Source organism: Salvia splendens, chromosome 11, assembly GCF_004379255.2.
Source record: "Salvia splendens isolate huo1 chromosome 11, SspV2, whole genome shotgun sequence".
NCBI classification, from domain to species: Eukaryota; Viridiplantae; Streptophyta; class Magnoliopsida; order Lamiales; family Lamiaceae; genus Salvia; species Salvia splendens.
In genome coordinates, this window is record NC_056042.1 from 20,581,226 (window position 1) to 20,595,498 (window position 14,273).

General features: G+C 37.7%; 2 protein-coding genes across 2 annotated transcripts; both read left to right on the forward strand.

The window, feature by feature from the left end:
• The first annotated feature begins 204 nt into the window (after window positions 1-204).
• LOC121754567 lies at window positions 205-13,841 on the forward strand. Its single transcript, XM_042149905.1, has 2 exons — window positions 205-589; window positions 13,405-13,841. The coding sequence occupies exons 1-2, from the start codon at window positions 205-207 to the stop codon at window positions 13,839-13,841; spliced, it is 822 nt and encodes a 273-aa protein (XP_042005839.1).
• Window positions 13,842-13,862: 21 nt separating this feature from the next.
• On the forward strand, window positions 13,863-14,273 carry LOC121754568 (neuromodulin-like). The gene has a single exon (XM_042149906.1). The coding sequence runs from the start codon at window positions 13,863-13,865 to the stop codon at window positions 14,271-14,273; it is 411 nt and encodes a 136-aa protein (XP_042005840.1).

A 14,273-nucleotide genomic window follows, 5' to 3' on the forward strand; every position in this document is an offset into this window, starting at 1 on the left:
CGGCTCCACTTCGATCCACGAGCCACATTTGACTGGGGGCGGCAAAATCAACGATGAAGAAGAGGAGGACCTCGACCCGTTGTTCGACTATAGGGAAGCTGAGAAGGAGGAGGAACCACCACGCCGTCAGACGTGCCGTATGACAATGGACCGGCTCCTAGAGGAAGCTGAAACTCTGAAAACCCGAGGAGAGGAGGAACGGTAATGCAGAGACCCCGCACAGTACGGCGGCTGGTTGATGAAGAGGAGCCGGAGGAGCCAAAAAGCCAAGAGGCCGTTAAGGAGAAGGAGGCTAAGGAGGACAGCCGCCAGAGGGGAGAGAGAAAGAGGAAGGGGAAGGGAAGTGTTTTTACCCCTCTAAAGAGAAGCCGTCCCACCAACGAGGGGGTCATCATTACAGATGCTTCCGAACCCGCCTCCCCACTAACGAGAGAGAGAGATGAGGGCAGCGATGCGGAGGAACAGGAGTTGCGCTGGACCCAAAGATCCAGGAGGCAACAAGGAAGGCCTACTATATCTCCTTCCACCATCTACTCCCCTCAGCATGTGCCGCTTGACCAAGACAACAAGGCCAAACTGATTCAAGCGAGTACAATAGACGAAAAAGGCCAAATCTCGGGGGAGTTGATCAAGGGAGTAATCAAGCAATCAAGGAGGGGACCACTGTTTCAGAAGAAGGACACATGAGGCTATGAGCTGGTGGTGCGCATCATTCTGTTATCAAGGATAACGTTCTAGAAGGGGACACGTGCTGATATATGAGACGCAAGGACGGAGCTGAGTCACAAATTGTTACTGAAAGCGTTGTCATTCTAAAAGGAGAGCACATAGCAATCAATGAGTTGCTCACTCTCAGCATGAGCGAATATGTCACGCCCGCATTTTCTAAGGATAGAAAACACGGTTGATCGCGACTAGGGGAGGGTTAAAGAAGCGGGGAAGAAAGGGGGGAAAACAACACAACTCAACCATAGCCCGAAACAAATGGGAATAGCTCGAATAAAATCAGAGTATCATTTCAACAATCAACAACTCCAAATGAAAAATATCCCAACAATACACGAACTCAAAAGAACCATATTTAGCGGAAGCATTTCGAGAGTAGAATAATGCTATGTATGAAGACACACCATATTCTAGACATTTGATAGACATTCTTCACTTTTATGCTCAACACCCACCGCGCTCGTCACCGCTCAACCTGCACATAGGGAAAACATATGCAGGGGCTGAGTACTTGATGCACTCAGTGAACTCATGCCCGAAATACATTTATCATTTAAGATATGTCAAGCCATCATCGAGTGAATCTCGGGTTTTACTTTAAAAAGGCCGAGAATCACTAAACCATTCCATAAAAAGTTGTCTGCAGACAAATATCATTATCATCCCCATTCATGTACCATATCTGAACCATCATGTGAACGAGAATGTGGCCACAAACTCGATCACTGGACCGGCCGACCACAAAGGACGGCTCACGATCCCCATCAGTGCACTAGTCTGAGTAGGGACTCACTCCCTAGTCAGACCCGAATTCGTTAACCATCAAAGTCTAGTAGAACATTATTCTAGTAGACAATCAGATAGGCAATTCAAAACATAAGTTACGGCATGACATACTATTTAAAACCACCCTTATTTCACCATAAACATATCATCTCAAATAAAAGAGTTTAAGTAATAAAGCCCACCTCGAAAGCTTAGAATTTTCCTTAAGCAGCTTCTCGTTCCGACTTTAGCGGCCGTGCGAACCACCTTTTCAGTAAATACATAAAGTTCACATCAATTCTCTGTAACGACGACATTTTAGAATGCATGCACTCCAATTAAAATCTTTTAATTCATTTCTCAATTTTCGTGCATTTTCGATTATTCGGCGGCCGCCCAAGGCGTCGCGTGCGACGCCGGTCGGCCGCTTACGCTCGTTCTTTTCCTCCGTTGGCTCCTCGTATTTTCCATGTCGTCGAAATAACTTTCTTAAAATTATTCAAGCGCATAATTAAATTATCGCACTATTTCTCTTCGCAACTAAATTTTATTCCGTTCTTCAAATTATTGTGAGAATTAAATAAATAATTCCTCACGATTAAATTATCGGCCCAAGGATTTAGTTAATTTGGCCCTCACTTATACTTCAAATTAAGATTTGAAGCCCAACAAAATTAATTGGAGCTCAACTAACCAAACATCCCATTTTAATTTGTGAGGCCCAAAACTTTTAAAAACAAAAGTGGCCCCATTCTTTTAAACAAGAGTGGCCCAATCCTTTCTCTTCCCCCATTCTTCACGCCATTTCCCTTCTCTCTATTCCTCTCTCTCGAAAATTCTCAATTCCGTCGCCTTCACCAACAATCGGGTTCCGATTTCCCCCAAATCCCGTCGCCTTCCGTCGCTGCTCACCGCCGTCGTCCCATCCCGTCGAGGCCGCCATCGCAGCTGTTCCTTTGTCGATTAATCGCCGATGCCGGGAGGAGTTTCGCTGCAGGCGCTGATGTCGTCGCTGCCTCGCGAACCCCGTCCCGGTTTCAGACCGGTGTCACCGCCGTCTCGCCCAAACGCTGCTGCTCGCCGACGGGGTCAGGGCCACCCCCGCTGTTCCACAACAGAAACTACCGCTGCAGCGAGAAGGGAGGACGGTCGCCGCTCGCCGCTGCTCGCTTGCCTCCCCCCGAAACTACTCCGAACCACCCCGCACAAGCCCGAAACAACCCGTTTACATTCGAAAGATAAGTTCTCATTCAATTATGTTTCTTTTCGTTTTTAGCTTCGATTACACTGTGATGGGCGTTCGATTGTTTGGAGGTTTGATTGTTGATGGAAATTATGAGTGGGAGTCCAAGAGGGCAGACATGAGTTGGATGAAAAAAAAAGTATGCGTGCATTGATGTGTGTAGAGTCCGAAATTGGAAGGGATTATACCTTGGTGAATTTGATCTTGGTTGTGAAATTGGTAGGGCCTAAAGGAACTGCTCCTTTAACTTTGTCGACTTGTTTCTGTCAACAAAATGTTGTATATGGCTGAAACGGGAATGAACTGAGGAGTTTGTGAAAGGAATTACCTTGGCCTGTATGAAAATGGAACAAAAGACAGTAGTTCCTCTCGGCTCTCTCTCTTTTTCTCAACTGTTTTGCTAGAATTGCAGATTGTGAATGGGCAGGAGAGGAGATAAATGAACATCAATTTAGTTTGTGTGACTCTTGATTTTTTTTGCAGAATTGAATGAGGAAGATGGAAGATCAAGAGTTGGAGGTGGGGAAGAGGGAAGAAGTTTGGGCTTGCAAAAGAAATTCTTTGAAGAAATTGGGCTCAAAATCTATCTCCCACATTTTATTTATTTGTTGAAGTTCATAGGCCCAAAATGATTTATTTTGTTGTAAATAAATCAAGCCCAAAGCCAAATTGTAAAAATAAAACATTGGACTTTCTTTATATTTATTTGGATCGGCCCAAGTTCTTATTTTTGTTCGTTTCCTTTCGTTTAGACAATATATTAATTGCCTCGTAGTAGCTTGGTGTTGTTCCAAGTACTATAAAAAGTCCGGGTGTTACAGAATATTCCTTGCCAAGATCATTATCCAGCTGGAGGTCGTGCTGAGCCTATAAATAGAGGATGTGCCACCACATTAAAAGAGGATCCTTTACTTTCCGTCTTTAGTTTAGTTTAGTTTAGTTTAGCTCTCTAGTTCAGTTCCCTAGATAGCTTAGATAAAGTAATGCTTAGTTAGAAAGGGCGATTGAAGGAGAGCTGCAGAATACTTGATATCTGTCGGCGTATTCTTAAGTTTCCAGAAGAGGATCACCTCGGTTTACTTGCTTTCGTAGTTCCGAAGTGTTAGCTTAGTTTAAATTTTACGCAGTACTGTTCTGAGTTTTAATATTAATTAAAGTTGCTTTCGTTTTCATCATCGTGTTTACTGTTTTGAATAGTTAATTTTCATTCTAGTCTGAGATTTACTTAACCCAGTAGTTAAAGTTCTCTTGAACAAGTCGTTAGTTACTTTTCTGCCTAAGTTAAAATCACTAGTTAAAAACTCCCAAAAGTAAAGCGTGGCAGTAGCCAACTGCTGGGGTTTGGAGCCCCTTGCACATTGGAAGTCTTGCATTCACAAGTAAATCATACATACAGATCTATTTGACCGATTGTGGGACTAATTAACTACATGTTAAACAATCAAAATTGCATGCTAGAACGCACATAAATCATGTAAAAGGAATTAAAACCTAAAACATGAATTTCCTAGGGATTAGAATTACCGATCTGATTCTCCAAAGAATCATCGATTTCTTGCGGCTTCTCCACGTGATGTTCTTAGTACTCAACCACGAACCTTCTAATCTGTATCCCAAACTCAGAATCCGACCTTTGGGTGGGCAAAGCTTGTCAGAATCGAAAAGGGCTTGATTAGAAAGGAGACAGATGTCTAGTTCTGTGAAGAACTGATTTTTTCGTCCACTCCCAGAGGGGAGCACGAAATTATTGAATAAAATTCCACTTAATCTTCTTTCTAATCTCCTTTTATATAGAGTTATTATGGGCCAAATTAGGGATCCATGGAGGTTGGACTTGGGCCAAACCTGTTGGACTTTTACTAATTAAATTGAGCCCCAATTTAATACAAGTCCAACAGAATATTATTATCAGCCACTATAGTAAAATAATATTGACTGCCCGTCCAATCCCAAATTACGAGTAATCCGGACTTTACCTCTTTAATTTATTATTTCCCGTGTTTAAGATATAAATATCCATTAATTAATTTAAGCCTGCTATTTGACTTTAATTAATTAATATCTTTATCCAAGAGTTGTCTAGTTCAAAATCTTTGTTTATTATTCTGGAATAAATTCCAACCGGTCGGGTTTCTGAATAATAAAACCTTTTTCGAACACCTCTTGAGGATATTATCAAACTGGACTCACTCAGCACACGATTCATTGCAATAACAAGACTAGCACCTCTAGATATTAATCACCACTACCCAAGATATCAGGATTCTTTGATTGCGAAAAATCCACACCATTTGATAAATCAAAGTAGTGCATAATCAATATCATATACTCAATGTTATATCAACAATGATTAAGAAATAACAATCACGGAGACCTCGTCTTTCAGTAAATAGCAAGAAAGACTTATCTCAACTGTTAGATCCTTCAGTGCTATACCACACCAATGTCGTTTATTTCCTAAGGTAAGGAAACAGGCGGACTGACACTGCAACCTTTCACGATAGGTAGCCAAAAAGCCTATATAGGTTGTGAAATTCTATTTCTCTCCTACAAAGGACCGACTGCGTCACCTTCTGTGACCGTCGTTCACGGCCAGTCTACTATGCAGATGAATTAGACTTATTTGCTTCTTATACATTTAAATGTTAGAGAAACATCTTATAAATGCATAAGCAAATACTAATGCGATAAAATTAATTCTTCTCGCCTTGGGTTAAAAGTGAATTATAGAGTTTATTGTATACAAGCAATTCTATCCGTGCAACATGTTTGAAATATGCTTTTCAGTATACTAATCCTAACAATCTCCCACTTATACTCAAAATCATGCTTTCGAGTATACCCACTGCCAAAACTCTCCCACTTATACTCTAAGCAGGTCTCGAACCATGATACATCAAACTACCATATTTTCACCTTATGTGTAAAACATGTTGCCATATAGGCATTTTGTGAAAAATTCTGGCAAGTTGTTCTCTGATGATATCTTGGTAACCATAATGTCTCGCTGCGCACTTTTTCCTTAATTAATTTCATACTTCCTCTCTATGTGATTGCTTAGCTTCATCAACTCATGTTTCCCTTGAGTTAGACATATGACTAGAGTAATCATAGCAAAATATAATACTCATACATACTCGGAATCACGGTGAAAGCTCTTAGGAAATTACTGAGATGAACAACTACCTTAGTAGTTTCCAATGAAACCACACTTGTAATTTTCATGATAGAGTCTATGATTTGATCACACTCCTTCATGTCTCAGTGTTCAACTACTAAAGTGAACACATAGTTAAAGGATGACTCGATCACCGATCACTTTAGTCGGTGTAACCTAAAAGACATTACATGGATATCTGGTAAACTTGAACATACCGTTTATTCTTCTTCAAGTACTATAGTTTATTCTTTACCCAAACCAATGTCCTTGGCCATGGTTAAAATGATATAAAGCTTCTATGCCAATAGCAAAGCTAATATCTAACTTAATACACATCATAGCATACATGAGACTTCCAATTATTAAACTTGTCTCATTCTTCTTGATCTCATTCAGTATTGAAAAACACTTGACTAGAGACAAGATAATTCCATCCAGAAAAGTAAAACTTTTCCTTGGAATTTTCAATGCTAAAGTGTCTAAGTATTGTGTAGATGTAGGATTCTTTAAGAAAATATACATTATTTTTCTAGCAATCTAATGACACAGATGCTTAGAATGTAACTAGTTTATCTTAAATCCATCATCCTTAAACTGGGTAGACGACCAGTTTCCTACCTTAGATAACCCTCTTAGTTATTTATCAACTTTTATAGATGTCATCATCGTAGAGTACCAAGAATACCATATATAGTGCACTTTCAATTTTCTTGTACTTGTAGCTATGTTAAGGGCACTGGTCATATTCAAAAGATTTGACAATGTGGATGAAACACATGTTCTATGATTTAGATGCTTGCCTAAGACCATAAATGATCTACCTAAGTTTCCAAATCACATGTTTCTTACCCTTCATTACATAACCATTAAGATGTTCCATGCAGATATCTCCTCAAGACTTCTACTTTAAGAAAACTGTCTTGACAATCATAATACATACATCCTAATTTATGTAAGCTACAATAGACAATATGATAAAGATCTACTTAGGCAAATGGTAGACGAGAATATGATTATCTCTTGGTAAAACCATTTAACCATTATTCTAGTCTTTTAAGATCTATGTTTACACTTGCAGATCTACTAGCTCCCACTGGCTGAAAAAGTCGCAAGTCTTGCAAACATTCTTGTCTATTTAATATTGTTATCAGAATCTAGCATCTTATTAAGAATGGTTATCTGATGAGTCAATGCGTCCTTGTAGTTACAGGGATTAGGTTCAAGTCGATCTAAGACTGAGTCTAAAGACTCTCTTAGACCCATGAACTTGTTATGTTATCAAAGAACGCTCCCACTACGACATGACTCTTACAATCTTAGGTACAAACGTTGATATTCTTAGTGCATAAGTTTCTAATGGTATGACTTCTTGGTTAAGATGGAAAATAGACATTCTCATTATCTCGAGAATTATCATTCTTGTTAGGCTTGTAGTTCTTCATGTAATCTTCATCAAAGAATCTAGTATTCGTGTAAACAAACACCTATCTTGCCTTGAATATTATAACATGTACCTTTTCTATCATTTGGGATAACCTTAAAACATACCTCAATACACAACTTCAATTACTTGGATACATTTTCCAAAACATGTGTTGGAATAACTCCACACCTTGAGATGTGCTGGACTAGACTTGCCTCTAGTCCACAACTTGTGCGTTGTAGAAGGTACTGATGTTATGGTAGTTTTTTTAAGGTATAACTCGTGTTTTCCAACGTATATCCCATCAATGAAAAGGTGTTATTGAGTAAAACTATTCACTTATCGAACTTGTCTTCGAGAGACTTCGATATCTTCTTATATGACTATCCCATTCTTTAGAAGAATGCTTGGAGTAGTCAACTAGGATTTAACTCCCACTACTCATCTTAACTCATTTGTTTGTCTCTTATGGTGTAAACCATTGTGACCTACTAGTCTTTCTATGTTGCATCTCTATAAGTATTCTGAATCCCTTGAACCATGAAAGGATTCTAACTTATAATGCATCAACCAGACTTACTTGACCTTCAAGCTATTTAACAAACAAGTTGCTAAAATCTCGATAGTCACTTGAGTTAGAAAAAATCAGTTTGAACAATTACTAAATACTTTCTTGGCCTTATGCCATAAATACTTTATCATTCATTGTTTAAGAAGTTGAACTATCGTGTTAAACTCAATCTTGTTGAAATTATATTGTTTAGATACTATGATGTATAATTTGTTTTTCTATGGTACTATGATAGATATTCGATCCACATTTATCAATAATGCAAGCATTATAAAATGAAATTGAACACCGTAGAATCATAAATGAGTTTAGAAACTGAATTATAAATTCATTCTAAACAAGACTGTACCAACAAAATCTCTAACATCAAAACAAAACAATAAAGTGAGCACAAATAAATAGCTCTCACTGCAACAACTGCACAACAAGATCTAGATCTCTCTTTTAGAAGTTACATTGTTATCTAAGACATTGTCCTTCTATATAAGAGGTCAGTCCGACTTACAATGCATCTTCTCTTTGCCTTTTAACCAAATTTTTCTTGTCTTTTTTGCTTTTAGCAGGCATTTATGACAATTCAGCTCTTCCCTCTTTCCATTGCTAGTCTTCTATTCGATTGAATTAAGAGATAGGAAAGATGCAGCCTTAATGAATTCGTCAACTATCATGTTATCTTCCTCCAATAGCAATAAAGTGAATATAATGTCGAAGGTTTCCAACTTTTCAGTAACAACCTTCATATAATTATTTCCAATTACATTTGGCGATGAACTGAGTGTAGAAACTATTTAAGTAACTGAATCAGAAGATTCATCTAAACATTCTATCTCTTTTGGATGTTCCAATAGAATCTGGATAACGTCCTCATTGGATATCCCTTTATCAGCGATATAAACCAAGACGTGTCTTACTACTTAAAAGAAAGTAGTTTGACTTTCTATCTCAAAGAACTTGTCAAGTACATGCATGAAATGCATTCTTCAACTTTCTTAATAGAATTTTGTCAAGGAAATGGAGGACATGAATTGGTGAATACAAACTTTAAGTTTTCAGCAATGAGTATCTCATCCATTTTTTTTATTTCCAGTCTACATAATATTGGCTTTCGAGTTTGATTTCTTTAAGGTTCCCGACATTATTTAGAATTTGGCTGAGAAGAAATAAAACTATTTATCACATACTATGTTTGATACATAATCGCAAACAACCACAAAATAATTTATGTATCTCGCAACTGCCAAAACCAAAATAAGTACGCCTCTAGGGAGGTCATACAAATTCGGATTCCAACAATTTCCTGGTCACAATATCGACGAATAGTCCAGAGACCACTAAGGTGGCATGGCCACTAAATATTGCATAAACTTTACCATAAATATTAGCATCTAGGAATTTCATTTCTGTTTTGATACACCTTATAGGGAAGGTCGTACGTCACAAACAAAATTTCATAGCTATCTTATAAATATGTTTAAACATATGAACTTGCAAATTCACATGATTATGGCTCCCACTAGGGTGGGTCGCGATAATATTAGAAACACGCTTCTAGTTTAAACAATTTACTATTAAGAAGTCTAATCTTATGAACTTGTTATTTCGTAGGATTATTGCTCCCACTAAGGTGGGTCGCGATAATATTAGAAACTACTTCATATATAGACCAATTTATGGAGACCATATACAACGCACTATTTTAATTATCGCTTAGTAATTTTAAACATGGTTTTTGCATAATTATCAAATAAGTAGATAAGGCAGATAATCCACTGAAAACATATTAACACCAAATAAATAGATAAATCCATTTAATTCATGGTGATTAATCACACTGGATAATTCATTATCTTATCCAAAATATGAATTTCGGATTTGATAAATTTATCTTGGATAATGACTATCCAAATTGATTTAGGATTTATCTAGATAGAGTTGAATCTATCTAAATCCTTTTTGGGATTATTCTAGATTTTATAAGAATAAAATCAAATCCTTAAATTCAAGATAAGACTGATCTTGGATTATCATTATCAAAATCGTACTATATTTCAGGATAGAAACAAATCTATCCAAATCACTCTAAGATTTAAGAAAATCTTAAATTATTTAGAATAAGAAACTAGAATATATCATATCTATTAGGATTTATTCTAGATAAAATTAACTTTATCAAAATCCAGTTAGATTAGGATTATCTTGTATTATCTTTATCCAAATTTATCTAGGATCTTTTCTAAATAGAAATAAATCTATTTATATCCATAAAATTAGGATAAACTAGAATTAATATTAATTAATTCAACTAGGATTTAACTAGATAGAACTAAATCTATCTTAAATCCAAAAGATAATTACAATACTAGATTAACAATTATTTAAATCTTCTAAGATATATTCTAGATAGATATAAATCTATCAATATCTATATGATAGAGATACATTTAATTATCTAAATCTACTAGGATATTTTCTAAATAGAATTAATTTTATAAATATCCACAAGATAAAGATAGACATGGATTTTAATTATCCAAATCTACTAAGATATATTCTAGATAGATATAGAACTATCAATATCTACAAGATAGGGATAAACTTATTTAATATTTATCTTAGTCAGTCAAGGATTCAACAAGATAGAATAAAATCTATCTAAATCCATATGACAGAAATAAATTTAATTATTCATCCAAATTTATCTAGGATTTGTCTAGATATAATTAAATATATCTAAATCCATAAAATAAGGATAAGATCCAAATTTAATTAATTATTTATCTAGTCTATCTAGGATTCATTTTCATAAAATTAATTTATATAAATCCATAAGACAAAAGAAAATAAATTAATTATTATTATCCAAGTTTATCTAGGATTTATCAGGATATCTATCCAAATCATAAAATAAGGATAAATTTCAACTAATCCATAATTTAATTAAAATTAAATTTTAGATAATCCATTTAAGATATGTCAAATCTTATTCTAAATCATATCTTGAAAAATATTCAAAATTAATTCCTAAGGTTTGGGAAACCCTAACTAATTTGGAACGCGAAGTCACAAGACGAGGCGATGCGACGTCGCGCAGTTCCACCCGTGCGAGCGTCGTGCATAGGGAAATATACCCTAATTCAGCGCCGCTACACTCCCACTGAGCCCGCAGCCACTGCTGCTCGTCTCCGTCGCTATCGAGTCCGGGATCTGCCCACGAAGGGCTCCCACTCGATTCACGAACAGTTGTTGTTCTGCGTGACAACAGCTTCCTCCGATCCCGGGAACTACCCAAGAAGGGCTCCCACTCGAAAAACTGTCGCCGTTGTTCTACGTCGTTGCTATCGAAGCTGCTGCTGAGTCGTCGTCGCTGCTGCGACGTCGACTTCGCCTCCGCCTCGCTCCTGTTGGCGCTTGCAGATCGCCGCTGCTATCGTGCAGCTGCGTCGCTGCTCTCGCTGCACCTGCTGTGCCGCGTCGAACAAACTGCCCAGCCCACAGGCTTGGGCTGCCGACGCAGCCTGTCCCTGAAGCCCGACGGAGAACTCCGCGATTTGATTCAAATCGCGCACATTCATTACGAATTGTAAATCAAATCACATAATGAATGCATAATCACGTATTGTAAATCAAATCACATAATGAATGCATAATCACGTATTAGACAATCAAGTTTGAATCCATGTAATGATTACCCATTCATTGAATTTAAACCAACACATTATCGCACAAGAAATATACGCACACGCAACTTTGTCTTCTTCGTATTTAGTGTTTTTCAAGTTCGATAAAAACAAAAACACAAACCAAACAAAGAAATTCATGCAATTCACACAACATGAAATTAATTCACATAATTAGAGCAAAAAATTGGCTCTGATACCAATTGCTGGGGTTTTGAGCCCCTTGCACAACGGAAGTCTTGCATTCACAAATAAATCATACATACGGATCTATTTGACCTATTATGGGACTAATTAACTACATGTTAAACAATCAAAATTGCATGCTAGAACGCACATAAATCATGTAAAAGGAATTAAAACCTAAAACATGAATTTTCTAAGGATTAGAATTACCGATCTGATTCTCCAAAGAATCATCGATTTCTTGCGGCTTCTCCACGTGATGTTCTTAGTACTCAACCACGAACCTTCTAATCTGTATCCCGAACTTAGAATCCGACCTTTGGGTGGGCAAAGCTTGTCAGAATCGAAAAGGGCTTGATTAGAAAGGAGACAGAAGTCTAGTTCTGTGAAGAACTGATTTTTTCGTCCACTCCCAGAGGGGAGCACGAAATTATTGAATAAAATTCCACTTAATCTTCTTTCTAATCTCGAGTTATTATGGGCCAAATTAGGGATCCATGGAGGTTGGACTTGGGCCAAACCTGTTCGACTTTTACTAATTAAATTGAGCCCCAATTTAATACAAGTCCAACAGAATATTATTATTAGCCACTATAGTAAAATAATATTGACTGCCTGTCCAATCCCAAATTACGAGTAATCCGGACTTTGCCTCTTTAATTTATTATTTCCCGTGTTTAAGATATAAATATCCATTAATTAATTTAAGCCTGCTATTTGACTTTAATTAATTAATATCTTTATCCAATAGTTGTCTAGTTCAAAATCTTTGTTTATTATTCTGGAATAAATTCCAACCGACCGGGTTTCTGAATAATAAAACCTTTTTCGAACACCTCTTGAGGATATTATCAAACTGGACTCACCCAGCACACGATTCATTGCAATAATAATACTAGCACCTCTAGACATTAATCACCACTACCCAAGATATCAGGATTCTTGGATTGCGAAAAATCCACATCATTTGATTAAGAACTAACAATCACGGAGACCTCGTCTTTCAGTAAATAGCAATAAAGACTTATCTCAACTGTTAGATCCTTCAGTGCTATACCACACCAGTGTCGTTTATTTCCTAAGGTAAGGAAACATGCGGACTGACACTGCAACCTTTCACGATAGGTAGCCAAAGCCTATCTAGGTTGTGAAATTCTATTCTCTTCTACAGAGGACCGACTGCGTCACCTTCTGTGAATGTCGTTCACAACCAGTCTATTATGCAAAAAAATTAGACTTATTTGCTTTTTATACATTTAAATGTTAGAGAAACATCTTATAAATGCATAAGCAAACACCAATGCAATAAAATTAATTCTTCTCGCCTTGGGTTAAAAGTGGATTGTAGAGTTTATTGTATACAAGCAATTCTATCCATGCAACATGCTCGACATATGTTTTTCATATACCAATCGTAACACCAACCCCATGTTCACTACTCATACACTTGATACACTAGCTTCTTAGTGGGATCGACCCCGAACTTGCCGCTTTATTGTTAAAGTAGTGCAAAATTGGGAGTTTATAAATTATATTGGTGGCGTGTGAAAGCGAGATCAACTTGATCAAGTAGAACGACATTTGCTAACTGATCCATCCGGTTCAGTTATCTCTTCCATATAACTTGAATAAAAAAACCGCAACTTCATCGAGCCCGCCACACCACCAAGGACACCACTAGTTCGAGGCCTCTGCAGCGGGAAGTTGAAAAATCAAAGGCAATTCCGACTAAATTAGCGTCAGACGTATCTGAGAACAGCCTCCCGACCACCCTTACGTTCTCTAGAGAAGAGCTCTTGGAGATGATACAATCACTAAACAAAGAGGTGGACCCTGCTTTGTTCCTAGCCAAGGTCGCGAACAAGATGGGAGAGCCGTTAGAGGAGAAGGAAGAGGTGGAAAGCGCTGAGGGACCCACCATCCCGAAAAATGGGGTTTTAGATATTGTCAGACAAATAGACACGGAGGTGGAGCCAAGCTCGAGGACTGAAATACCAGAGGAGACTCAAGCAGAGTCTATTCCCATGGAAACAGCAACGGTGAATGAACATACAAAGGAAGCCGAGCAACCACTACTCACTCATGAGTAAGTCGCAGCATACTTGGCGGCAATGAATTCTGAGGCTACTGAGATAGATATGGAAGTGGATGGGGACCAGTCTGCTGGATGGAACTTTACTGAGAGGGTAGAGAAAACTACTAATGAAACACCGGAGAGTAGAGAAGTGGTGATTGTGACCGATGAAGAGGAGGAAACTGAGAAGGTTCCTCCCAAAGATGAGGCTGTTGAAGCAAGAGCTGCTGCCATCCATACTTATCAGAGGCGGCCAGCTAGAGAAGAGACCTCAGGAAAGAGGTCTGAAGATGAACAACCAAGGGAAGCTCCTATAGAGAGAATAAGGGAAGATATGAATAGTCCAGCAAGGAGTACGGTTGGAGCGTCACGCCGCAAAAGGAGGCTACTAATTGATGAAGAACCTGAAGAAGAAGAAGAAGAAGAAGAAGAAGAAGAACAAGAATAA

Coding starts and splice junctions, on each gene's coding strand:
- LOC121754568 (XM_042149906.1), top strand. CDS start 13,863: ATGAATTCTGAGGCTACTGAGATAGATATGGAAGTGGATGGGGACCAG.
- LOC121754567 (XM_042149905.1), top strand. CDS start 205: ATGCAGAGACCCCGCACAGTACGGCGGCTGGTTGATGAAGAGGAGCCG. Junction 590..13,404: donor GGCCAAACTGATTCAAGCGA/GTACAATAGACG, acceptor AACTTCATCGAG/CCCGCCACACCACCAAGGAC.